This window comes from Prionailurus bengalensis, chromosome E2 (genome assembly GCF_016509475.1).
Source record: "Prionailurus bengalensis isolate Pbe53 chromosome E2, Fcat_Pben_1.1_paternal_pri, whole genome shotgun sequence".
Taxonomy (NCBI): domain Eukaryota; kingdom Metazoa; phylum Chordata; class Mammalia; order Carnivora; family Felidae; genus Prionailurus; species Prionailurus bengalensis.
Genome location: NC_057352.1, coordinates 20,603,109 through 20,628,109, shown reverse-complemented (window position 1 = coordinate 20,628,109; position 25,001 = coordinate 20,603,109). Strand labels below are relative to the sequence as shown.

Here is a 25,001-nt window from a genome sequence, read left to right as displayed (position 1 = left end):
GGGTGTCCCTTTATTTCACATAGTGTGACCTCATCTACTTTTGAGTCTCAATTTTCAGGTGAGAAAACCAAGGCCTCCAGGTGTTCAAAATTTACAGAACCCTTTGGTGCCTTAACAACAAATACACGTGGGGGGCGGGGAAGAGAACCCGGCCAGAGGAGGCTGCACTTTGCAGCCTTTGGTGGTGACTAGAATGGCCAGCGAGACTGTCTGGGGGAGCCCTGCCAGGTGGGAGAAAAGGGCCAGGTGGGAGAAAAGCTGGAACCCGAAGCAGGAGGTGAAGTGGGGGAAGGGGATCTGGGGAGGGGATGTTGCCGGGAGCGCCCTCCCCCCCCAATCAGTGATGGGCCGAGCCTCTTCCTCACCCTCAAGGCCTAGAGGTGGAGGCGGGTCCAGGGCCACCTTCAGGTAGACAATCACGAACTGATTCGGGATGGGTGGGACGCCGGGGTGGGGAGGGGTGAAGCACGTGACCAGGGGCCCGGCCCGCGGAGCGCCCCCTGCGCGACTCTTCCCTGCGGCCCAGCCCCGCCCCGCCCCGCCGCTCTGGGCGCCGTGCGCCTGGCGGCCGTCCGTTGTCCCGGCCGTTGGCGCAGCGCGGCTTTCTGGAAGCCTCGAGGCTTGCGCGGCCCGGGATTCGGGGCGCGGCGTAGAGGACGGAGCGCGCCCGTGGCGGCGTGGGCTGGGAGGGCGCGGAGCGTCTCAGGTGGTGCGCTGCGCACGGGCCTGCCGGGCCGTGTTCCCCACGGAGGGCGGAGGCTGGCCCTACCTCGGGTTTTGCCCCCAACGTGCCCTCCTTGTGAGTGGTGACGGGAAGATCCGGGAAAGGGCGCGGCCGCGACGGTGCTTGTCTCCCCAGGGCCGGTACCCCGGCGGCCAGCGGCGCGGGGAAGATGCTCGAGGTGCTGGTGCTGAAGGTGAGCGAGCGCCCAGCCCCTGCCGGCCGACCTTCCTTCCTCTCCACGCGGAGGGGCCGCCCGGCTGGCCGCCAGGGGCTCCGGACCCTCGGGTGGGCTTGCCGGATGGCATCCCGGACCCCTGATTGCAGATACATAGCACGGGATTTCGGTTCAAGTGTGCCCTTGCATTGTTAGGGACACAGAGCAAAAAGTTGTTTGTCCGGAATTCGGATTTTCCTGGGCGTCCTGTATTTGCCAAATCTGGAACCTCAGGGGGAGGGACGGACCGTAACCCCTTCTCCCACGTGGACCCTCAGCCGGTTCCCTCCTCCCACACGGGTCCTTTCCGCCGGATCCCCACCTTGGGGCCCCCTCGTGGCAACCACCCCTCCACGCAGAAACCCGTTCCGCTCGCGCCGCGGGACTCTGGCGGCCCCTTCCCCACGCGTGCGTCCCGGGGCTCCGATCCTTAGTTCTCCGAGCGGGGGCTGAAGGGAGGTCGGGCCTGCAGGGAGGTTGGGCCTGCAGACAGCTGCAATTTCCTATTTCAGGTGAGTGCTGGCTGGAGATGCAGGAGACTGTGAAGTCATGGCGTGTTCACAAGTTACTTGGAGGGAGGAGTTTATAATTTTTTTTAATGTTTATTTTTGAGACAATGCGAGAGACGGAGTGCAAGCAGCGGAGGGGCAGACCGAGGGAGACACAGAATCTGAAAGGGCTCCGGGCTCTGAGCTGTCAGCCCAGAGCCGTCGGACATGGGCTCAAACCCATGAACCGTGAGATGATGACCTGAGCCGAAGTTGGACGCTTAACAGATTGAGCCATATAGGTGCCCTGCCTTAATTTTTTTCCAAGCACATTTCCTGAAGGTGATCTTTTGAAGATTTTCAAATATAAAAACAAGTTACAGGGGCGCCTGGGTGGCTCAGTCGGTTGAGCGGCCGACTTCGGCTCAGGTCATGATCTCACGGTCCGTGAGTTCGAGCCCCGCGTCGGGCTCTGTGCTGACAGCTCGGGGCCTGGAGCCTGTTTCAGATTCTGTATCTCCCTCTCTCTGACCCTCCCCCGTTCATGCTCTGTCTCTCTCTGTCTCAAAAATAAATAAACGTTAAAAAAAAATTTAAAAAAAAAGTTACAAAAACTATGTTGAGAATAACCATATGCCCTACACCTGGACTCAATAATAACATTTTATTGCATTTGTATATTTCTTTATAAATATGTATGTATAGGGGCGCCTGGGTGGCTCAGTCGGTTAAGTGTCTGGCTTTGGCTCAGGTCATGATCTCGCAGTTAGTGGGTTCAAGCCCCCGAGTTGGGCTCTGTGCTGACAGTTCAGAGCCTGGAGCCTGCTTTGGATTCTGTGTCTCCTCCTCACTCTGCCCCTCTCCCACTCTCTCTCTTTCTCAAAAATAAATACCAAAAAAATAAATATGTATATATAAAACTTTTCTTTTTTGCTGAACCATTTGAGAATTAGTTGAGAACTCTGAATACTTACATGTATGTTTTCTACGAACAAAGAGCTTCTCTTACGTAATCATGATTTTATTATTTCACTGGAGAAGTGTAATATTGATATAATACTATAAAATACAGTCAATGTTCAGATTTCTCCAGTTGTCCCAATAATGTCTTCTAGAATTTGTTTTCTCTGTTTTAGGATCCAATCAAAAATTGTTCATTGCATTTAATTGTCATGGTCTTAACTTAGCCTCATTGAGGTCAGTTCCCTGGCTTTTTCGTGTCTTTGATGTCCTTGAAACTTAGGAAGAATAAGGGCAGTTTCTTTGTAAAATATCTTTCAATTCGGATTTGTCTGTTTCCTCAGGATTCTGTTTGGGCATTTTTAGTAAAAAATACTGTAGAGCTGATCTTACATCAGAGGACAAGAAACTTAAAATCATTACTTGTGGTGAAAAGTAGTTTAAAAGTCTAAATTTTTATTAGGAAATATTCTGGACATACAAAGAAGTATTTTAAAAAAGTCACAAACACCTGGACATCCACCACTGAGCTTTCTCAAATCTTTTAACATTTTGCCATACTTGCTTCACATCTTTTTTTTTTAACCCATAAACTATTTAAAAAAATTTTTTTTAAACGTTTATTCATTTTTGACACAGAGACAGAGCATGAGCGGGGGAGGGGCAGAGAGAGAGACAGAATGGGAAGCAGGCTCCAAGCTTTGAGCTGTCAGCAAAGAGCCCGACACGAGCCCGACGCAGGGCTTGAACCCACAGACCTCGAGATCATGTCCTGAGCTGAAGTCGGACACTCAACTGACTGAGCCACCCAGGCGCCCCACCCATAAACTATTTTAAATTGAGGTATGATTTTAGATGTAGTAAAATACATTATTTTTCCTGTAGAAGTCGTGACATTTTTTTTCAAGTTTTATTTTGAAGTCTAGTTAGAATTTCGTGACATTTTGAAAAATGCAGACAGTCCTGTAATTGCTACAATCACAGTGGACAGCAGTCCCCTGACCCCCCATTACCTTATGTTCCTTTGTAGTCATTTCTTTGCCGAACTCCTAATCCTTTGCAGGCACTGATCTTTTTCTTCCCTGTTTCACCTTTTCCAGAATGTTGTAAAAATGGAAACGTGCACATGGAATCATGCAGTAGGATGTAGCCTCTGAGACTGGCTTCTCTGACTTAGTCTAATGCCTTTGAGACCTGCCCTGGGTTGTTGCATGAATCATAATGTCTAACCTTTTTACTGCTGAGTAGTTGTCCATTGTGTGGATATGCAACAATTTGTATCATCACCAGTTGAAGGCGCTGCTGGAGTTGTTTCCAGTTTGGGGAGAGTATAAATAAAGCTGGTGTAACCTTTACATGTAACTTTTTGTGTGAACACGGGTTTCATTTCATGGGCAAATAGGCTGGGATTACTTGTCTGTTTAACTTCATGAGAAAATTTTCTACAGTAACTGGACCATCTTACATTCCCATGAGCAATGTACAAGATTTCTAGTTGCGTGGCGTCTGGCTGGCTCAGTTGGTGGATCGTGGGACTCTTGATCTTGGGTTTGTGAGTTCGAGCCCCATGTTGGATGTAGAAATTACTTAATAAAATCTTGGGAAAAAAAAAAAAGAGTTCTAGTTGCTCCGCATCCTCACTAGCACGTGAGATGGTCAGTTTTATTTATAAATTTCAGCCATTCTGGTAACGTTTAGTGTGTAGTGATATCTTTTTGTGGTTTTAACGTGCATTTTCTAATGACAAATGGTATGTTAATCGTCTTTTCAGGTGCTTGTTTGCCATGCTTCCATCTATTTGGGTCAAGTGTCTGTTCATATCTGTCCATTTTTCTAACTGGTTGTTTTCTTATTGAGTTTTAGAGTTTATATATGGTGGGTGAAGCTCTTTTTTGGATGTGGTTTGCAAATATTTTCTCCCATTTTATGGCTTTTCTTTGTCTTAAACAATATCTTTCAAAGAACAGAAGTTATAGGGGTCCCTGGGTGGCTTGGTTCAGTTTCCAACTCTTGATTTTGGCTCAGGACATGATCTCACAGTTCGTGAGATTGAGCCTTGTGTTGGGCTCTGTGGTGACAGGGAGGAGCTGGCTTGGGTCTCTGTCTGTCTGTCTGTCTGTCTCTCTCTGCCCCTTCCTTGCTTGTGTACACTCTCTTTCTCTCAAAATAAATAAATAAAAAGTTAAAAAAAAGCATTAGTGGGGCGCCTGGGTGGCTTAGTCGGTTGAGTGTCCGACTTCAGCTCAGATCGTGATCTCACCGCTCATGAGTTTGAGCCCCACGTCGGGCTCTGTGCTGACAGCTCAGAGCTTGGAGCCTGCTTCAGATTCTGTGTGTCTCTCTCTTCCCTTCCTTGCTCATGCTAAGTCTCTCTCTGTCTCTCAAAAAATGAATAAACGTTAAAAAAATTTTTTTTAAAAAGCATTAGTTTTTAATTTGGATTAAGTCCAGTTTATCAATTTTGGTTCATACAAATTATACTTTTGGTGTTATAGCTAAGAAATCTTTGCCTAAGATTTTAGGCAGCCCCCGTGTATTTCACAAAATTTCCCCCATGTATTGTTTTAAATAAAAAAAAATTTTTTTTTAATGTTTATTTTTGGAAGAGAGAGAGGCAGAACGTGAGCCGGGGAGGAGCAGAGAGAGGGAGACACAGAATCTGAAGCAGGCTCCAGGCTCTGAGCTGTCAGCCCAGAGCCCAATGTGGGGCTCAAACTCGACCGTGAGATCATGACCTGAGCCGAAGTTGGATGCTTAACCGACTGAGCCACCCATGCACCCCCCCCCCCCAAGTTTTTAAGTTTATTCATTTTGAGGGAGACAGAGGGCACGGGAGGGGCAGAGAGAGAGGGAGACAGAGAATCCCAAGCAGGCTCCATATTGTCAGCGTGGAGCCCGATGCAGGGCTCAAGCCTACGAAACTCAAGATCATGACCTGAGCTGAAACCAAGAGTTGGACGCTTAACCGATTGAACCACGCAGGTGCCCCTCCCCCATGTGTTCTTTGAGAAACTTTATAGTTTTATATTTTACATGTAGATATATGATATATCTGAGCTCATTTTTGTATCTGATACGAAGAATGGATCAAAGTTCGTTTTTGTGCATATGGATAACTAATTGTTCTAGTATCATTTGTTAGAAAACTACCCTTTCTCCAGCAAATTGCTTTTGTGCCATTATTGAAAATTATTTGATCATATATGTGTGAATGTATTTCTGTTCTGTTGCTGTGTCTGTGCTTTCTCCAGTGTCACACTTTTCTGATGATTGTAGCTTTATGGTAAGTCTGGAAATCAGATGTTATGAGTTTTCCAACACTGTTGGTATTTTCCAGAATTATTGGGGCCATTCTAATTCCTTTGCCTTTCCAATAAGCATTTCATAGTAAGTTCATCAATTTCTCAATTCCTGATGGAATGGAGTTGTATTTATAGATCATCGAGGGGAAAATCGACATTTTAACAATCCGTGAACACTGCATATCTGCATTAGAGGTCTTCCTTGATCTAGTTCATTAGTTTGTATACCTTTCACCACACACGTTTTGTAGTTATTTTGTTAGATTCGTTTCTAAGTAATTCCTGTCTTTTGGTGCTGTTGAAAATAGCACTATTTTTCTTTAAGTTAAATTTCCAGTTTTCATTGCTGGAGTATGATGGACATACAGTTGAATTCAATATTGGACCTTGTACCCTGGAACCTTGGTATAGCCACTTAACTAGTTCAGACATTATTTTTGGTAGATTCCTTAGGATTTTCTATGTAGATGTTCTCGTTTGTGAATAGAGACCGTTTTCTTTCTTCATTTCTAATCTTCCTGAAAACCTTTTTTTTATCTTATTATACGATGTTGAATAGTTGTTGAGACCATATACCGCTAGTACTTTTTTTTTTTTTTTGTAGGTTTTACTTTTTAGTTCTGGAATTCACCTTTTCCAAAGGGTAAAACTTTAAAGTTTCCATTTTTTTACACGAGATTCTCCTCTTGGGTAAACCAACTCCGTATAACCGCTTATCCTTAAGTTGTTCTGCATATTTATAACAGCTGCTTTTAAGTCCTTGCCAGTTCATGTCAACACCTGGGCAACCTTGGGTTCACTTTCTTCTTACTGTTATTTTCCTTGGCCACATAACCACCTGTTCATGTCTTTACATGTCTAGTAATTGCTACCCTGGATATTGTGGTTATGGCAAAGAGTGCTGACCTGTGCCTTAGTCACTTGCTACATCTGGCCTCTGGGAGGCTTGGTTTACGCTTTTCAAGCACCTGTTGGCCTGGGGCAAGCCGGTAGGGCACATTTCCTTTGCCCGGTAGTGTGGTCTTGTATTCTCAGGCCTGGCACCTGGGGGTTTCTGTGGAGGGCCTGCGGTGCATCCTAAGCCTCTTTAATTTGGCAGGACTGGTGCCGCAGACTGTTTTCCTGTGATGAGTGCCAGGGACAAAGGCCGACAGTAGTTAAAGCCTTGGCTGCTGGCAGCGAAGGAGCTCGGAAGGGCAGAGGTGGCCCAGCATGGTAAAGGAAGGCAGAGGAAGAGGAGGGGAGGGGCTCTGGTGAAAACCAACAGGGCTGGTCAGCGTCCTGTGAGTAGGCCAGCGTGGCTGCTAGCCGAGAAAGGCGGCTTCTGTCCCTGCCTCCCGGGTGATACCATGTCGCAGGAATGGCTTTCGGGTCCTCGAGAGAGACTCCTGAGTAGTGGGAGACGCACGCACATCTCAAGGGGACAGGAAGCGCTGGCACCTGAAAGCCCTCTTTAGGGAATGCTCACAGGAAGGGAGGCTGAGGGGCTCTGAGAAGCTGGCCGGAACAGACAGTGAGTTCTCCTGGCAGCCTTGAGCTTCCTTCCCCAGGCCAGGCATGGTAGAGGGGCTGGGGTCATCCTCGGGACACGGCCTCCAGGTGCAGAGGTCCGGGGCTGTCGCATGCGCATGCGAGAGTTTGCAGTTCTCATGGGCAGCAGCTAAAATGGTGTAGTGCTTCTGTCCACCCTGTAATGATTGCTTTTATCTGGACTGCAGGGGTCTTAGTTGGGTGATGCACGCTTGCCAAGGACTTGGCTCTGCCCAGCGTGGCTCTTGTGGCTCTTTCAGAATTTCTCCCTAAACTTAACAGCTACTCCCATAGCCGCAAACTCCCTTCTCTGGTTCCTCAAGCCACACTGTCTTTCTGCCCGTGTTGCAGCCCCTCAGCCTGGGCTGGAAAGCTGTACCCAGACCCACCCAAGGCTCCCCGCCTTGCAAGCATCCGGTCCCTCTGTTTCTAGTCTGTTCAGGGCCTTTAAATTGTTAGTTTGTGTTTCTTTTCCTAGGGCTTATCATTGTTGCTTACAGGGGGGTTAGTCCATGGAAATTAGTCTGCCATGAACGGGAGCCAGAATGGCCTGCTGTTCTTTTTCCCAACTATTTCCTATTAAAATAGTCAAACATTTAGAAAAAGAGAATACTTAAAGTGAACACCGGTACTTCTGCCACCTGCTACCTAGGAGCCGAAGTCTTGGGATGGCATTGCTTTTAGGCCCTTTCAGTAGGCAGACTTAGGAGATAAGTGCATTTAAAAAGTCATGGGTTCCTCTTGATACTTTCAATTCAAAGTTAACGTTTCATTTTACATTTGTGCCTTCTCTCTAACAATGAAAATCTTAGTTTTCAAGAACACTGATACATAACAAGCTGGCTTCCTGTAGGTAATAACTTGTGTTCGTTCTGGTTTATCTGTTGTCTTCCTTTTAATATGAGCAGAATATGCGTGTATTCATATTTCCTTCTCTTTCTTACAAAAGACAATATTGAGAACATTATTTGGGACCTTGCTTTTGTATTTTATTACAAATACTTAAATATAGGAGTTTGAGGGCTTTGATCTCAGTTTACTTTTTGACTCACATAATTCAAAATTACATATTATTGGTTATGTGTTTTTTATTTTTCTTTTTTATGTGTTTTAGAATTATATCTTTGCATCTTCTACCTTTTTTCAAGCTTTATTGAAATATAATTGACGTATAACATTGTGTAAGTTTGAGGTATACAGTGTGATGAGTTGATCTATATCTTTTTTGTGTTTTATCTTTTACCTTTGGTGTGACAATTTAAGACAGAGGTACTCATCAAGAATTTGGTAGATCACTTAAGTTCATAACAGTTACCATGCCTCTAAGGTTTATTATTTTATGGTTCTACTTTTAAATCATGCATTGTTTTGTTTGTCCTTTAAAATTTTTACAGATTGAAGATCCAGGATGCTTCTGGGTTATTATAAAAGGATGTAGTCCCTTTTTAGATCATGAAGTTGATTATCAAAAACTAAATAGTGCCATGAATGACTTCTATAATAGCATGTGTCAAGATATAGAAACAAAGCCGTTAATGTTGGAAGAGGGGCAGGTATGTATCTCAATTTGCTTTAAGCACTGAGTCTTGAAATACTACTTGAAATGTCTGCTGTTTTGGCGATAAAAAGCTTTTAGAGTATGTTAATTGCTTATTATCGTTGCCTTGTGTTAGGTTCTTCCGGCTGCACAGGATTCAGGCTGGTCCTGGAAAGCAGACGTTGTAGAAGGTTCATGTGAGGCATCAGGAGATGAAATGTCATCGAAAATTGAGGCTTTGGGTGGTCCTCCTGGGGCGGGGAACTGGAGGGTTATTCCCGTTCCATCACAGGTGTGGGGGCCTCAGGCAAGAGGGCATGGGGTTTTCAGTCTAGGGCGTATGACTCCCTTTTGTTGATCATGACTTTGACCAACTCACGCTTGTTTATTTTCCTTACTTGATGTCATGGCCCCTCCTTCCTTTCTTGCCACTTTGGCTCCCAGGCCCATTGTCTGATTCTCTCTACACGTCAGTCATGTTTCAGGAGAGTTTGAATTTTTCTAATAGTATGACAAGAGAAGATTATTAGAAATAATTTGAATTCCTTCCCACTTCCAAAGAAATCATCAGTGATAACATTTATTATTTTTCTCCGTACCATCGACTTGTTGAAGGAACAAAACCCAGTCAGTTGCCCTTTTAAAATATTCCACATTTTGGATTGCCCAAGTGCCTCCTTGTTTGTGGTGGTGGTGAACTTTCCCTCTATCTCCTCTGTTTTATGTGGACTGTTAGTTAAAGATAAAGCTTTGATTGGATTTAGGGTCACTCCCTACGGCCCCCGCTCAGAACGATTGGGGCTGAGAGCTTCATCCTGTGTTAAATTTGGAACGAATATCACTTTGGGTGAAGACCAGCGGATTCAGATGGTGACAGCCTGAGCCCCCCCCCTCGGGGTTGGGGGCTGCCCTCAGCTCTTCCTCGAGTGGCAGCACCGTGCAGTGACCAGCACGGCCCGAATCTGTCCTTCTGGTTAAGCTTGCAAAAAGGTCGTTTTCACATTCCTTCTGTCTTCATGAGTTCGAATTCATCTGCAGAGAACTTTCCCTCCCTATTAAGATGGTTTGGCTACCCAGAAATAGTACCGATCGCACTGGATAGGTAGAAAAGTTGCTTGATTCTTTCCCTTACCAGTGTTCCACCTCGTGATGTGCCCAGTTGTCTACATCGGTGTCCGGAGGTTTATGTTGTTTTCCCTCCTCCTTTTCATTTTTTAAGTACTGTATTGAACTCTTGGCTTTTAACGTATTCATCAGTAGTAATCTCTGTTCTTGATGCTTAAGTTACCCCACTTTGGCCTAGCGGAAGCCCTGTACGTCACCAGTTCAAAGCCGACAGGCTGTGTGAACTGTTAAGTGTTCCCACCGTTCCTACAAGTTGTTTTGAACTCACCGTTAAACAGAAATATTCTCCGTCCTTTTGCAAGATTTCTCTGGAGTCTTTTGACTTTGGAATTCTGTGAGGCTCCCGGGAACCCAGCCCTTGCAACATGGCTGCACCTAGTGTCCAGCTTCAGTTCCCGAGGGCGGCAATCACGTCTTCCCTGTTGGGCCCTTTGTGAGCCTGTGCTCAGCATCTGGTTTGCCTGTCTGGGTTGCAGTCGAGTCTGCTCTGGCCGGGCAGTCCTGTGGGACGTTCGGGGTGCCAGGGGGCTATCACTCCTGCAGGGCGGTTTCCCTGAAAACAGGCTGCAGCCGTTTAGGTGGTTTTTGAGACTTAACGCATGGCAGGCACCGTTCTAGGTGCTGGAAACCTGACAGTACAGAAAACAGACGTCCGCATCGTCCTGGAGCCAACGTTCAGTTGTGACAGAGTGAACCAAAGTTGGAGAGCAGGAAGAGCCCCGGGAATCAGGATGGGGAAGATGAGCCTGGGGCGCGGTGTCACAGGGGCGTAGCCGTGTCATTGACAACTATTTGTAAGCTTTGTTTCCGATTTGAGAAGGCAAAGCGATGCACTTTCCTTTCAAAAAATTGTCCCCAGTTAAGGCGTCAAAACGTAGTTAAGAGAAGCAAGGAAAAAGGACTTGGGTGTTCTGTGTTCTTGTTCCCCGCCCAGCAGCGGTTAGCATGGGCAGCCCCCGCCTCCGCACATGCCTTCCTCCTGTGAGGGATGGTGTAGGTGGCGATGGTGCGGGAGTACCCTTCCCTCGCTCGAGGTCTTCACACTGCAGTGGTTACTTCGCAGGTGTGTGTGGTTTACTGCCAGGAACTGAAGTGCTGGTGCAGGGCTGTCATTAAGTCGCTGGTGTCTTTGGCGGACCATCACCTGGCGGAGTGCTTCCTGGTGGACTTTGCCAAGTACATCCCAGTGAAATCTAAAAAGTACGTATGGGCCCCTGGGTGGTTCAGTCTTTAAGCATCTGGCTTCAGCTCGGGTCATGATCTCGTGGTTCGTGAGTTCGAGTGCCGCTTCTCTCTCTCTCTCTCCCCCTCTCTCTGCTCCTTGCTCACTTGCGCCCTCTGTCTCTCAAAAAAGTACCTATGTATTTATTTTGCCTTACGCTTTTTAAGAAGACCACTATTAGTTTTAAAGGAGAGTGTCAATAAAGTAAGGGGATACCGGTCACAAAACTGGGATTTTTTTTTAGCTTCCCTAGGGAAGGCTTGCAGGTTCCAGTTCTACATGCAGTCATTGTAAGAGCAAGTGGGCAGAGTGAGGATTCATCAGGTAGCTGGGCCCTTCTTCCACCTTCCTTCCTGGCCTCCCCTCTCAGTGTGGTCAGGTGATGGGGTGGGTCCTCAGGGAGGCGGAGAGTCATCTTGTCCCCACAGAGGGGGCCTGTGGTGGTGCGGCCTCCGGTTGTGGGGGATTAGAGCACCTGTCTGAGTATTCCTGGTCATTTTACTTAGCAGAGCAGGCACGTGACCATCGGTCAGATTAGGTGGGGAAACAGTTGAGAAGGAGCCCTCATTGACTCTAGGATCACCCACTAAGAGTTCGTTAGAAAACACTATCAACAAGGAGGCTTTGTGGCAATTTTTTTTTTTTTACAGTTTCCTGCCTCCGAGTAAGAGGATATTGGTTTGATAATTAACTTGAGGACCCTTCTTCCAAAAGACTTTAGTTGCAGTGAGAGGTTTATCTTGAGCGGAAGAGTTTCATGGCTAAAGGACTTAACGGACATTGGGAATTGGCAGTCATTTAAGAAAAAGATGCCTTTCTAGCTTGTGATTCCGCACCTTTATAAGTAATCAGAATTGTTATAAAATCAAATGTTGTGTTGAATTCTTTGGAAAGATTTTTAGTGTTTGGAGTTTTCAGTTTTGCTTGTTTCGGGCAAGAGAGCCCTGTGATTAAACAGAGCACAGGGAGACCTGGAGGGGCAGTTAGGACGGCCACCTTTTTGTGAACGGTTGAGACAAGACGTGGTGAGGCTGCCCATACAGGGCATCGAGAACCGGCTTCTGTCGAAATGGTGATGCACGTGGACTGTCGTTTGCCTGAAGAATGGGAATGAAACTGCTGAACGACGTGTTCATCAAATCTGAGTCCCTCTTTTGTGCAGCGTTGATGAACATTAATTATAAAAACACCTCAAAAAACCCAATGAGTTTCTGCTCATTTACAGAAACTTTAAGATAATCCTGGTTGTCTGTTGAAATTAATGTTTAAAAATCTTAAGTTGAATTGATTTCACAGGATTGTGCATTATTTCCTCGTGTGAGGAGGCATGTTAGACATAATTTTTCTGGTGCCTCCCGCCCCACACCATGAAGTTTTAACGACAGATACACTGAATATCCACCTACACGCTAGTCACGTATCTGTGCTTTACCCCCACCTTGAGAACCAGTTCCCTCCCCCTGACTTGAGCAGATGTCTGCCAGTCACTTCCTGCTGTTGGGGGCTCTATTAGAAACGAAGAATTGGTTTTTGTGTATTTTAGGTATGTTAATTGCATTGGTGTACTTTAAAGAAATACTTTATATGTAAGTTTTCTTTGTAATGGAACTGTTTCTGTTTTGCTCTTAAGCATCCGAGTTGCAGTAGAAACTTTTATGCAGCTTCCCTACCGTGCGAAAAAATTCAGACTGTACTGCACGAAACCTGTTACGTTACACATTGACTTCTGCAAAGATAGCGCTGAAATTGTGTAAGTACCGCCTGTAACAGATGCTGAATCGTGGGTAAAAGTCACGAAATCAAGTGGATGATGTTACAGTGCGTCTCTTCCCCTTGAGTAGCGCTCAGTGATTCTAGAGGCTTCTTTGTTCCTCAGGAGGCATCTTCTGAGTTGGTATGTGTGGAACCTGGCACCTGGCCTTGCGGCCGAATTCCCTGGGCAGAGGCTGCAGTTGAGGGACTTATAGGCGAGCCTGAGCTCCGGGCTCTGTGATTTTTTTTTTTAAGTTACAAAAAGTAGGAAATTAAGTGTGAAGAGAAACATTGCCAAGTATAGGCTTATGGAGTATTTAAAAAAAAAAAAAACCTGCCCATTGTATTTTTCTCCCGCCCCTCTCTCCACCCAGGCCTCTGCGGCCTGTCTAGGCTCTGAATTTGCAGAGCTCATTCAGCACTTCCTATGTGTTCATTTGCGCGGAGCCTTTCATGAAAATAGAACATACTGCCTTATTTGCAAATTTAACCTAAGAATGTGTGCTGAAGCTCTTTGCTAATACAACATACTATCTTCTACTGTTGGCCTTTCTGTGGTGAACATAACTGGCTGTTTGCTGTACATAACCACTGCCGTCTTGAGAGCCAGCTAGAGTGTTCCCAGAGCACTGTGCGCTGAACATTGCTGTGAGAATGCGGAGATGTGCGTATGCAACATAGGGGTATGGAGATGTGTACACGCAGGCAGTACATGTGCACATATCACCCACCCCACCCCACCCCCCGCCTCTGCCTCGTTTTCCTAGTGTTGGGCCGCATTGCCAATATTTGTGCAGGATGGGTCCCTGCACTGGGCAGTACTGTGGCAGGGGTGTGGCTGCGGTCTCTGCTGTCTTGACCAAGTGCTACCTGAGGTCCTGAGGCAGCCCTGCCCTTCCACCTGGTACCCCCCCACCCTGGACTGTGGCATTGTGGGAAGAAAAAGTGTAAGGCCCAGCACAGTTCCGGCTTAACTTACACGTCCTGGTGATGTGGCATCGTGTTCTCTGAACTTGGAAGCCACTCTTCTTGGGGATGCTTTCATGGGATCTGTGGAGACCCTCCATTCCCACTCCCTGCACCCCCAGCACCTACAGTTTCCCTGAGAGGGTGAGTGCATCGCCCTGTGGCTGGCCTCAGAAGCTGCACTATAGATGCTGAGCCATCTTGTCCCTGCCGATGCCCCGCCAGGCTCCCTGCGGCCAGCCCACACCGCTCCGGCCTCAGAGACTGTGGGAGAGTGGGTCCCACAGGCAGCAGCAGCCCCTGCCTCCTCCCAGTCCCACTTCCAGAGCAGCGAGCTCCTTCCCCTCCAGGGCTGACTTTGGTGCGGGTCTGTCCACTCCCAGCTGTCCCTCAGAGGCAGACTGTATCTCGTTCTTCCCCATCTGGTCACCACCTTCCCAGCACCGCGGTGCTCCTCAGGGAGCTTTCCCAGCCTTGGACGCACCCTCCGTGCAGGCACACGTGGTACCTTTGTGTTTGCGCTTCACCTAGAACGTCTGTGACAATATGTGTTTTACGGTTTCTGTAGATTTTGTCACATGGTCCTCCAGGAGGCCTAGCAATTTATACTCGCGTCACTGGGGTATAGAGTGCTCTTTTCCTGTACAACGTTAATTATCACCAGGCTTTTTAAATTTTTGCTTGTTTCCTGGGTGAAAATGGTATTTTGTTTTCAATTTGTATTTTTCCAACTTATAAAGTTGGGTATCTCTTCATGTGGTTATTTTTTGCGTGAGAGAAAGAGACAGACTGTATGATTGGTTTACCTGTGAAAGCCTAGATCGATTTTTCTTTTGGGCCATTTTCTTTCATTCTTAAAAACTTACTAGGTAATTTTTTGTGTGTAGCAAGGTTTTAGAACCACTGTCTTAAATTTTTTTTTTTGCCTCCTTTTAGAAACCCTTTGTGATTTTCTTGAAGTAATGTGCTTAATATCTATTTTAGTAAAAACAACATCTTAGCCCAGGCATGGGGCTGGGTGCTTTGTGCGTTACCTCATTTGATCCTTAAAACAGCCCCTGGAGCGTGGTGGTGGCATCTCTGGGGAATCAAACCAGCGGAGACAGAAAACTGGTCACTCTGCCTTTACTTCCATTATTTTTGTTCCTTGCTTCCAAATACTGGTTTCTCCTTGTCTTCCACCACCTACAGCTCTTCTTAGATTTTCTTTCCAAAGCAAGCACAGGAAAGGGCAAGGTGATAGGTAGAAAGCGGGAGACAGAGGCTGTGAGGCACCGATGGCCAGCTTTCCCCCAGCCGCTCTTACCATATTGGTCTAACCAGTCACATGTGGAGTGCTGCACACGCAGCGTCCCTGCCCCAGGGAGCTTGCGTTCTGGCTGGGGAGACAGATATGTCCCAGGCCACTGGGGACACTGGTGTTGGGAAGGCGATGCACCGGCCACTCTGGAAGCCCAAGATGGGTCTGTTCTCTGTGAGGTTCTGCACTGGGTGCAGGCGGCAGTGGCAGGAGGGCCCCCTGCAGGGCGTGGCTGGGATGGTCACCCCCAAAGCCAGAGCCGGGGCCGAGCTCCCCAGCATCCGTGTCATATGTTCACCACGCAGTGTCAGAAACGTCCAGCTTGTGGCTTACAAAATGATGTTGGTGTCCTAGCCTCAGATTTGTGTTTGATAAGGTGGCATCTGTTTCCTGTTCCAGACCTGCCAAGAAGTGGGACAGTGCAGCTATTCAGTACTTTCAGAACATCCTGAAAGGTAAGGCAGGTGCATCATCACCGCAGCCTGCTTTGAACTGACACTCAGGGGGCTTATCTTTCCGTTGGTGAGGGGGTTTGAGATGTGCGTGTTCATCTGTTACCTGGAACTCCGTCCACCCTGTGTCACAGTGACTCTGCACCCCTGAAATTTTGGGAGTGGGTGTGGATGTCAGTCATGGAGAATGAGAAAGGGGCTGTTCGGGTGAGGGACCCTTCCCCAACAATAGTCCTGCCCCTTGGTTTGCATGGAAGCTGTGCACTACAAAATAAATGTCCGTGCATTTCACTAAACCTGCAATTGATGGAAAGCCTCTCTTTTTTCAGTGATGTGTAATGATCACTGTTGCCTATTTAAGATGCATAGGCAGTCTCAGAGAAGCTATACAGTGTGCTCTCTTTGTATTGTCGACCGTAAAGTACAGTCTCATGTGACGTCTGTCCTGACCCCTGGCAGTCAAGAGCCAAATGCCTATGCCTGCCTCCCAGAGCTGTTCTGAGGAAAAGTGGGGGTGAAATGCCTGGGCTGCTGCCTGGTGCCTGCTGGGGTCCCGGCCCCTCCCCTGTGCCGCCCCACTGTCTGGGCGAAGGGAGAGCCAGGTGCTGGGGCCTGGGAGACAGGAGAGGTTGGGAAGGTCTCCGGCTGTGGAGTTTGGGCCCTTGCGAGCCCACGGGGGGGGGGGGGGGGGGGGGGCGGGGGGGCACTAGGAGATACAGGTGTGGAGGGAGCAGAGCTCCTGGGATTGCATCCTGCCCTGCAGCCTTCTCTGAGCCCGGTCTCCTCACCCGGAAATGACGGTGACAGTTGTGAAATGAAACACGTTTGTGACGGACTTCGCGTGGGGCCTGAAGGTGCCCAAGCCTGGAACTGCAGCGTGGCTTCTTGGGTCTCAGAGAGGTGCCGGGAGCTCTGTTTGCCGGGGCGTCAGCAGTGTGGAGTGACTCAGGCGGGAGACTGAGCGGGAAGTGGATTTGGGAGGCACCGGAAGGGAAGAGGGCCAAGAGCTGCTCAGGGTGTTCGCAGGCAGGGGAAGCGTGGCTGATTCCACGCGGGGAGAGCCTTGGTCTCCGCCCACCCACCGCCCCTGGGGGGGAAGCCGGCAGCCCTGGTGGCTCTGGGTGATGCTAAGTGGTGAGCACAGATTGATAGGTGGAATACGATTGTTCCAAGTACACTTTTAATATCAGCTCTTTTACGTTTGTTCATTCATGCTGTTTAGCAACTACCCAGGTGGAAGCCAAATTGTGCGCCGTGGAAGAAGATACTTTTGAGGTCTACCTTTACGTAACCATAAAAAATGAGAAAGTAAGTGAAAGAATTGCATTTGAAGAACGTTTTGTCGTTACCTAAATGTTTTATTTTAATAAAGAGTAAACACTAAGGAAAAGAATGTCATTCACACCTAGGGGCCCCGGGCTGGTCCAGTCGGTTAAGTGTCCAACTTGATCTCGGCTCAGGTCACGATCTCAGATCATGGGATGGGGCCCCACATCAGGCACCGTGCCCAGTGTGGAGCCTGCTTGGAATTCTCTCTCTTCTTCTGCCTCTGCCCCTCCCCCCCACACGCATGCGTGCTCTTGCTCTCTCTCAAAATAAATAAATAAACTTCAAGAAAATAAAAAAGTTGGGGTGCCTGGGTGGCTCAGTCTGTTGAGCGTCTGACTTCGGCTCAGGTTATGATCACATGGTTCATGAGCGCAAGCCCCGCATCAGGCTCCCTGCTGTCAGCACAGAGACCAGCTTGGGGCTCCATTTCACGAACCGTGAGATCTGAGCCAAAATCAAGAATCGGATGCTTAACTGACTGAGCCACCCACGTGCCCCCCAGGATGTAGTTTTTATAAATACACGTATTTGTATGGCTTTGAGTTCGTTGCTTTTTTTCCACCCATAATTTTCTCACTATGTGTAATAAGTGCTCATCGTAGAAAATTGAGGTAACCTAAGTAGAGGGGAGGTGGGCATAACGTGAACTCCCTACCCCCCGTTATCAGCCATTACCATTAGGGTGGCTGCCCCCCTTATGGAGGGTGGCCCAGGGCAAAAAGATGGAGCAATAGGAGGCATCTTAACTGTGGATTTATTTTATTTTTGGGGCGCCTGGGTGTCTCAGTCGGTTAGGTGTCCAACTTCAGCTCAGGTCATGATCTCACAGTTGGTGAGTTCAAGCCCCGTGTCGGGCTCTGTGCTGACAGCTCAGAGGCTGGAGCCTACTTCCGATTCTGTGTCTTCCTTTCTCTCTGCCCCTCTCCTGCTCGTGTTCGGTCTTTCTCAAAAATAAATAAACATTTAAAACATTTTTATTTTGAGACAGAGTGCAAATGCACATGCCGAGTGGGGGCGAGGGGCAGAGAGAGAGGGAGAGAGAATTGTAAGGATGCTTGGCGCTAGAAGCCCAGAGGCTGACACAGGGCTTGAAACCCACGAACCGTGAGATCGTGACCTAAGCTCAAATCGAGGGTCAAATGCTTAACTGACTGGAGCCACCCAGATGCCCCTAAAATGCTGTTTCGGCAAGTCCATGGACCTGGTTTGAGTTTTTCCCATTTTCCCACTAAATTGCTTTCTCTGCTCTAGGACCTGATCCAGGATCTCCTGCTGTCTCCTTAGTCTCCTCCTATCGGTGGTAGTTCCTCGGTCTTTCCTCATCTTCTAAGACCTTGACACTTCTGGAGTGTTGTCCAATTATTTTGTAGAATGTTGCTCAGTGTGGGTTTGCCTGATGTGATTAGACTGAGGTGGTACATTTGGGGCAAGAATGTTACAGAAGTGACCTTCGTGCCCTTGTGTGCATCCTCGCAGGGGGTTTCTGATGTTGATGTCGGGCTCACCTCCATCACCTGGTTGAGGTGGTGTCTGCTGGGTGTGCCCTGTGCAGTTACTGCTTTTTCCTTTTCAAATTGTGAAGTATCTTACGGGGAGATATCCTGGGGCTGTGCAGATACGCCTCAGTGATTCCTGCCTGCAGTGCTTATTTCCGTGGTGCTTGCCCCTTTCGCGTCAGGCCTTCGACATTTTGAAAAAAAATTTGTTTTAACATTTATTCATTTTTGAGAGACAGAGACAGAGCACGATTGGGGCAGGGGCAGAGAGAGAGAGGGCAGCACAGAATCCAAAGCAGGCTCCAGGCTCTGAGCTTTCAGCACGGAGCCCGATGCGGGGCTCAGATTCACGGACCACAAGATCGTGGCCTGAGCTGAAGCTGGACACTTAACCGACTGAGCCACACGGGCACCCCAGGCCTGCTACATTCTTTAATTGGAATTGTGTAAAGAAGAACTGGCCCTTCTCCCCCCACTTATTAAATTGATTCAGTAATTTATCTTAGTATGGACTCTTGGCTGTTTGTTTTACTCTAGGGGATATAATCCATTGCTGCCCTTATTTTCTTGCTCACATCGTCACCGATTTGGCCATTAGCTTCTTCAAAGTGGCCTACGTGTCCTTTCAGTGTACCCCATCATTGTTGAAAACTTTCTACATTTTGGTACCATGAGGTGCTCTAGGCCAGTTTTGTCATCTTCCAGCCCAGCTCTGGAATCAGCTGCTTCTTGCACAAGAATGGTATTCAGATAGCAAGACGAGGGCACAAGGTGTGCTCTGTGGCTCCCGGGGGCTGGTGATTGTAGGCCGTCTCTGCAGACAGGAAGTATGTGCACGTGCGCTCGCTCGTCCATGCACACACAGCTCCGCATCTCTCATTCTAGTCCGGCTTCGCAGGTTTCTTTCTGGCCCTCCCCGTTCCTTATCGTGACACCTGTTCCCAACAGCGGGGAAACCTCTTGTTAGCTACCACATACTTGTTTGATTAATGCTAGTGTTCGCATGGAGTAATTCTGGAATTGCTCACCCACACTCCTATGAAAAAGAAGTTTGTTTCTAGCCTTACAGGTGCAGCCAAAACACTGTATTCCAAAGTTACTTAGGTGGGCTGTTTTCTTGCCCAGCCCTCTTCCTGGTGATGATGTTATTCATTTGCAGTAAGGTTCCCTTGTTACTCTTGGTGGTGCATTTTGGGTTTCCCCCACATCCTTGTCAATTTCACATTGCTTATTTTTCACTTTGGTAAAAGTAACAAAATGTTGGCTCTTGGAAGAGTCTTGTAAAACATCTTTGAACAAGTTCTTTACCGACTTCTTTCTTTTTGCTTTTCCAGTAGGTCTCTTTTCTTCTGTGTGGTTGTGTGCAGACGATAAGTTGTTCTTCCTTCAAGGTCGGGGAGTGCAGAAGGCATGCTTACTAGCAGAGAGAACTCACAGTGGGTGCATGAGGTCGTAATTGTCAGGAAAAGAAAAACAGGACCCACCATCCCTTTTCCGGCTCTCTAAGGAAGCACAGGGTGTTTTCTTTTTTACCTGGCTTCTTTTACTCAGCAGAATGATTTTAGCATATGTCCACCTTATCCCTTTTATTGTCAAATACTCTGCCGTTGTCTGGATATATTACAGTGTGTTTATCTGTTCACTTCTTGGTGGACATTTGAATTTGGGAACCGTTGGGGGACTGTTAAAAAAACTGCTATGACTATTCACGTACAGTTCTTCCTGTGAACCCATGCATTCATTTCTCTTGGGAAAATAAATACGTGGGAGTCAAATTTCTGGGTGGTAGTGTAGGTATTAAGAGATGGCCTGTTGTTTTCCAAAGGGATCAACTATTTTACAATTCCATGAACAATGTGTGACGCTGGTTCCTCCACTTCCTCTCCAACACTTGTCTGGCCACTTTGACGGGCATGTGGTGGTATCTCATTGTGGTTTAACTATACATTTTCCCTAATGACTCATGATGTTACATATCTTTTCATATGCTGTTGCAATCCATGTATCTTCTTTGATGAAGTATTTGGGTATTTTGCCCATTTTTGATGACTTTTTAAATGGAAATATATTTGATACATAACATTACGTCAGTTTGAGATGTACAACATCGTGATTTAATGAGCCTGTACCATGCTATGCTCACTACAAGTGTGGCTCCCATTTGTCACATGCAACACTATTACAATACCATTGACTATATTCCCTGTGAACCTTTTTTCCTTGTGACTGTTTCATTCCATAACTGGAAGCCTGTATCTCCTACTCCCCTTCACCCATGTTGTACCTTCCCCTTCCCCCATCTCCTCTGGCAACCGTCAGGTCTCTGTATTTATGGTTCTGTTTCTGCTGTTTGTTTATTTTTGCTTTTTACTTTCAACACATAAGTGAAATCATACAGTGTTTGTCTTCTGGCTTATTTCACTTAGCATAATACCCTCTAGGTCCATCTGTGGTGTTGCGAATAGCAAAAATCTCATCCTTTTTTATGGCTGAGTAATACTCCATTGTGTTTTACCCATTTTTAAAATGGGTTATTTGTCATCTTTTTACTAAGTTTTGAGAGTTCTTTATATATTCTGGATACATGTCCATCCAGATAGAAAATTTTAAAAATATTTCCTTGGGGTGCCTGGGTGGCTCAGTCAGTTTTGCTTCCAATTTCGACTCAGGTCATGATCTCACAGTTCATGAGTTCAAGCCCCACGTTGGGCTCTGGGCTGAAAGCTCAGAGCCTGGAACCTGCTTCATACTCGGTGTCTCCCTCTCTCTGTCCCTCCCTTGCTTGTGCTCTTTTTCTCAATAGTAAGTAAACATTAAAAAAATTTTTTTTCTCCCTATCTGTAGATTGCTCATCTCTCTTTTTTAAAAATTTTGTTTATTTGTTTATTTATTTATGAGAGCACGAGTGGGGAAGGGGCAGAGAAAGAGGGAGAGAGAGAATCTCAAGCAGGCTCCAGGCTGTCAGCACAGAGCCCGATGCGGGAGCCTGATCCCAGGAACCATGAGATCGTGACCTGAGCCGCAATTAAGAGTCAGACACTTAACCGACTGAGCCGCCCAGGCGCTCCTGCTCTTTATCTCTTTTTTTTTTTAATTTTTTTTTTCAATGTTTTTTAATTTATTTTTGGGACAGAGACAGAGCATGAACGGGGGAGGGGCAGAGAGAGAGGGAGACACAGAATCGGAAACAGGCTCCAGGCTCTGAGCCATCAGCCCAGAGCCTGACGTGGGGCTCGAACTCCCGGACCGGGAGATCGTGACCTGAGCTGAAGTCGGACGCTCAACCGACTGCGCCACCCAGGCGCCCCACCTGCTCTTTATCTCTTAACAGTATCTTTTGAGAAGTGGAAAAGTTAAATTTTGATAAAGTCTTACTTATCAGTTTCTCCTTCTTAAAGTTTATTTGAAAGTTTCTTTATTTTTAGAGAGAGAGAATGTGTGCGTGTCTGTGTGCACAAGCAGGGTATGGGCAGAGACAGAATCCCAAGCAGGCTCCACACTGTCAGCACAGAGCCGGACTCCCACGGACCATGAGATCATGACTGAGCCACCCAGGCGCTCCTGTCAGTTTTTCCTTTGATGATTTGTGCTTTGTCTTGCCAACCCCCCAGATCTCTGCTTGGCAAAGTCATGTTAGCTCTCCAGTGCTTTCAAGAAGATACTTCTTATATTTTGTGCAGATTCTTACTGTTTTCCTTATCAGGTGGGCTGGTCAGAAATACTTAGTTCATCATCACCAGGGCAAAAGTCAAGAAATTGGTTTCTATCAAATTATGTCCTGTAAAATAATTTTTTCTGAAGGTTGAAATTTGGGGTCAAGTTGGGGATATTTTCTGAACAGTCACTTACTTGACTCTATTTGTCTCATTCATGAAACGTCCAAAATTGTGCAGGTCTGTGTTAATGATGATCTGGTTGCGAAGAACTTTGCTCGTTACATATCACCCAAGGAGAATAAAAACCTTCATTCTGTAGAGAAACCACGATTGAATAGAAAGTCTGCATCCTTTTCCAGTAAACTCAATCCAGCGCTTACTCTTTGGCCAATGTTTTTGCAAGGAAAAGATTCTCAGGGAATGGAAAGTGAGTGCATCCTCATCGATACGGGTTTTTTTTTTTTTTTTTAATTGTCTTATTTGTATGAATCTTACTGAACTGATGTAAGCTGTGCATACTTTCCCTATACGGAGGCAGAGACTCGGACTCTGAATTTAATATTTTAACTTTAATCCTAGTGATTTTGTGGCACGTTTTGAGGTCCTATCAACAGGATGTTTGTTTTTATGAGACCAGGAAAAAACTGTTCTCCATTTCTTCTTAACATGGAAGTACATTTTCAGAAGTCCATAAATTCATAATTTAAAGATATTATTAAAACAAGGTCATATGCCTACCATTTTAGACACTTTTAATTTTTTTTTTATGTTTATCTTAGACAAAGTGTGAGCAGGGGAGGGGCAGAGAGAGAAGGAGACACAGAATCTGAAACAGGTTCCAGGCTCTGAGCTGTCAGCACAGAGCCTGATGCAGGGCTCAAACCCACGAGCTGTAAGATCATGACCTGAGCCGAAGTCGGATGCTTAACGTACTGAGCCACCCAGGCGCCCCATTTTAGACACATTTTAAAAGAGCTATTTATTAGCAGGGAAATCTGAGAAGAGTCTGTGATGGACAGTGGAAATAATTTTAAATGTTTCTCTCTCAATTCCGTTTTCCTTAGCTCCTTCACTCTGCTTTCCTGCCCCAAGTTAGGTGCCCCCTGACCTTCCAGCAAAAGCAAGAGCTGAAATAGTAGGCCAGTGAATTTGCGTTTGTAGTTTGGGTTTATTTCATGCTTTAATCCTGAATTGTGTTCTTTCCATCAGATTCACATGGTTTAACTTTTCTGGCTCAGTCTCTTCAGCATCCATGGCCCAAGGGTGTTGTTGGTGACCTTGGGCCAACTGCTGTGATCCTGGGTAAGTTTACTTGCTTGTGGCATTTCATAGGCAGCGTAAAAGAACACTCAACTATCTAAAGAGTATTAAGGGTTGTGTAGAAGGGCTATGGTAATTTTCTCTCTTTCTCTTAATTTCACGGAACCCGTGTATGATGTAGAAGCTGGCAGAGATCATTTGCCGTGCAGTCCCTACTTAGAGGATTTTATTGTAATGTAAAGAGCATGTATAAGAGGCGTTATGCGTAAAACTGATTTTTTCAAGCCCAGCCCCATACCAGTGATTATTATTTGTTCTCTGAGTATCCATATGGGTTTATGAGCAATTTTTAAGCAGCAGCTCACCTAAAAATGAGTGGCATTTGTGAGGGTGAAAATACCCGGTCTTTAATTCCCTGTCTCCAAGGTACATAATGGGTTGGAAATGTTGGACAAGAGCGGAATCTGCCAGCTTCTTTGATTCTTGGCTCACCCCCTGTAGGCAATGCCTCCACCACTTACTCCCTTTTACGTCAGGCACATGTATACCTATGGGAGTGTTGTTTCATGCACGTACATTGTAAACCTCAACTAAGTTAAAGCTGTGGCCAGTGAAGTGATTCCCTACATTTAGCGCTATTTTTAATTACTTCAGTAATGTTGTTTATCATAGAGAAATACAGATATGCAGAGTTTTAAAAACCTGCCATCTTTAATAGCCACTTACTAAGGAGTTTCCAGAGTCTTTCTTTCCAGAGTGTCCAGTTTTGAGATTGTGTATACCATTTTTATCTTACAGAAATGGGACTCTACTACACATAACTTCTGTGTACTGTTTTGGTTAACATATGGGTGAACTTCTTTCTAGGTCAGATGTGTCCAGGATCATGTGGGTTAAAGGTATGAGCTGTGACGTGAGAGGGTTATCAGTGTCCCTCCCTCCTATGTGTCATGGAGAGGCACGGTTCCCATCCATTACTCCCATACAGAGCGTACGTGGCCCAGCGCCTGGCCTGTGGCAGACTCGGGCACACGTGGCCCCCACCCCGTGTTGTGATGTGCTTCCTGCTGGGATCCCAGATGAGAATTCCTGCTGAAAGGAGCCCCTTTTACTGATGGAAGAAATACAAATGGAAGTAAAAATATGTGCCCATTTCTACCAGAGTAGGAAAATACCAGGCATTTGACGTTATGCTTAATCACTGCACAGTTTTCCGTCATATGGATAGATCATTGTTGTTTTAAGTAGCCCCGGATTGCCGGACAATAACAGTTTCCCATTTTTTCCTTATAGTAGTCAGTGTTGTAATGGACTATGCATGTCTTTGAAAAGGAAAAGATTGATGGTAAACTAAAGAAATGCTAATGTGAGATGTCACTGGTTGTCATGTGAAAAACAAAATTATTAGATATTACTTGTCCAAGCAAAGATTTCCTTTTCCCTGTGATCATAGTGAGGTGGTATTTCAACTGTATTTTTTTTAAGTTTGTTTGTTGTTTGTTTATTTGAGAGAGTATGAGCAGGGGAGAGGCAGAGAGAGAGGGAGACAGAATCTGAAGCAGGCTTGAGGCTCTGAGCTGTCAGCGCAGAGCATAACACAGGGCTCGAACTCATGAACCATGAGATCGTGACCTGAGCCAAAGTCAGAAGTTTAACCAACTGAACCACCCAGACATCCCTCAATTGTA

General features: G+C 46.5%; 1 protein-coding gene across 1 annotated transcript in view; it reads left to right on the top strand.

The window, feature by feature from the left end:
- Nucleotides 1–595: 595 nt before the first annotated feature.
- Nucleotides 596–25,001, top strand: part of TDRD12 (tudor domain containing 12) — a 78,874-nt gene continuing 54,468 nt past the window's right edge. Inside the window, exons 1-8 of the mRNA XM_043599093.1 lie at nt 596–917; nt 8,613–8,771; nt 10,944–11,080; nt 12,733–12,852; nt 15,520–15,575; nt 16,795–16,880; nt 22,291–22,480; nt 23,263–23,355. Coding sequence (XP_043455028.1) covers nt 894–917; nt 8,613–8,771; nt 10,944–11,080; nt 12,733–12,852; nt 15,520–15,575; nt 16,795–16,880; nt 22,291–22,480; nt 23,263–23,355 — 865 coding nt within the window. The 5' untranslated portion in view covers nt 596–893. The remainder of the gene's footprint in view (nt 918–8,612; nt 8,772–10,943; nt 11,081–12,732; nt 12,853–15,519; nt 15,576–16,794; nt 16,881–22,290; nt 22,481–23,262; nt 23,356–25,001) is intronic.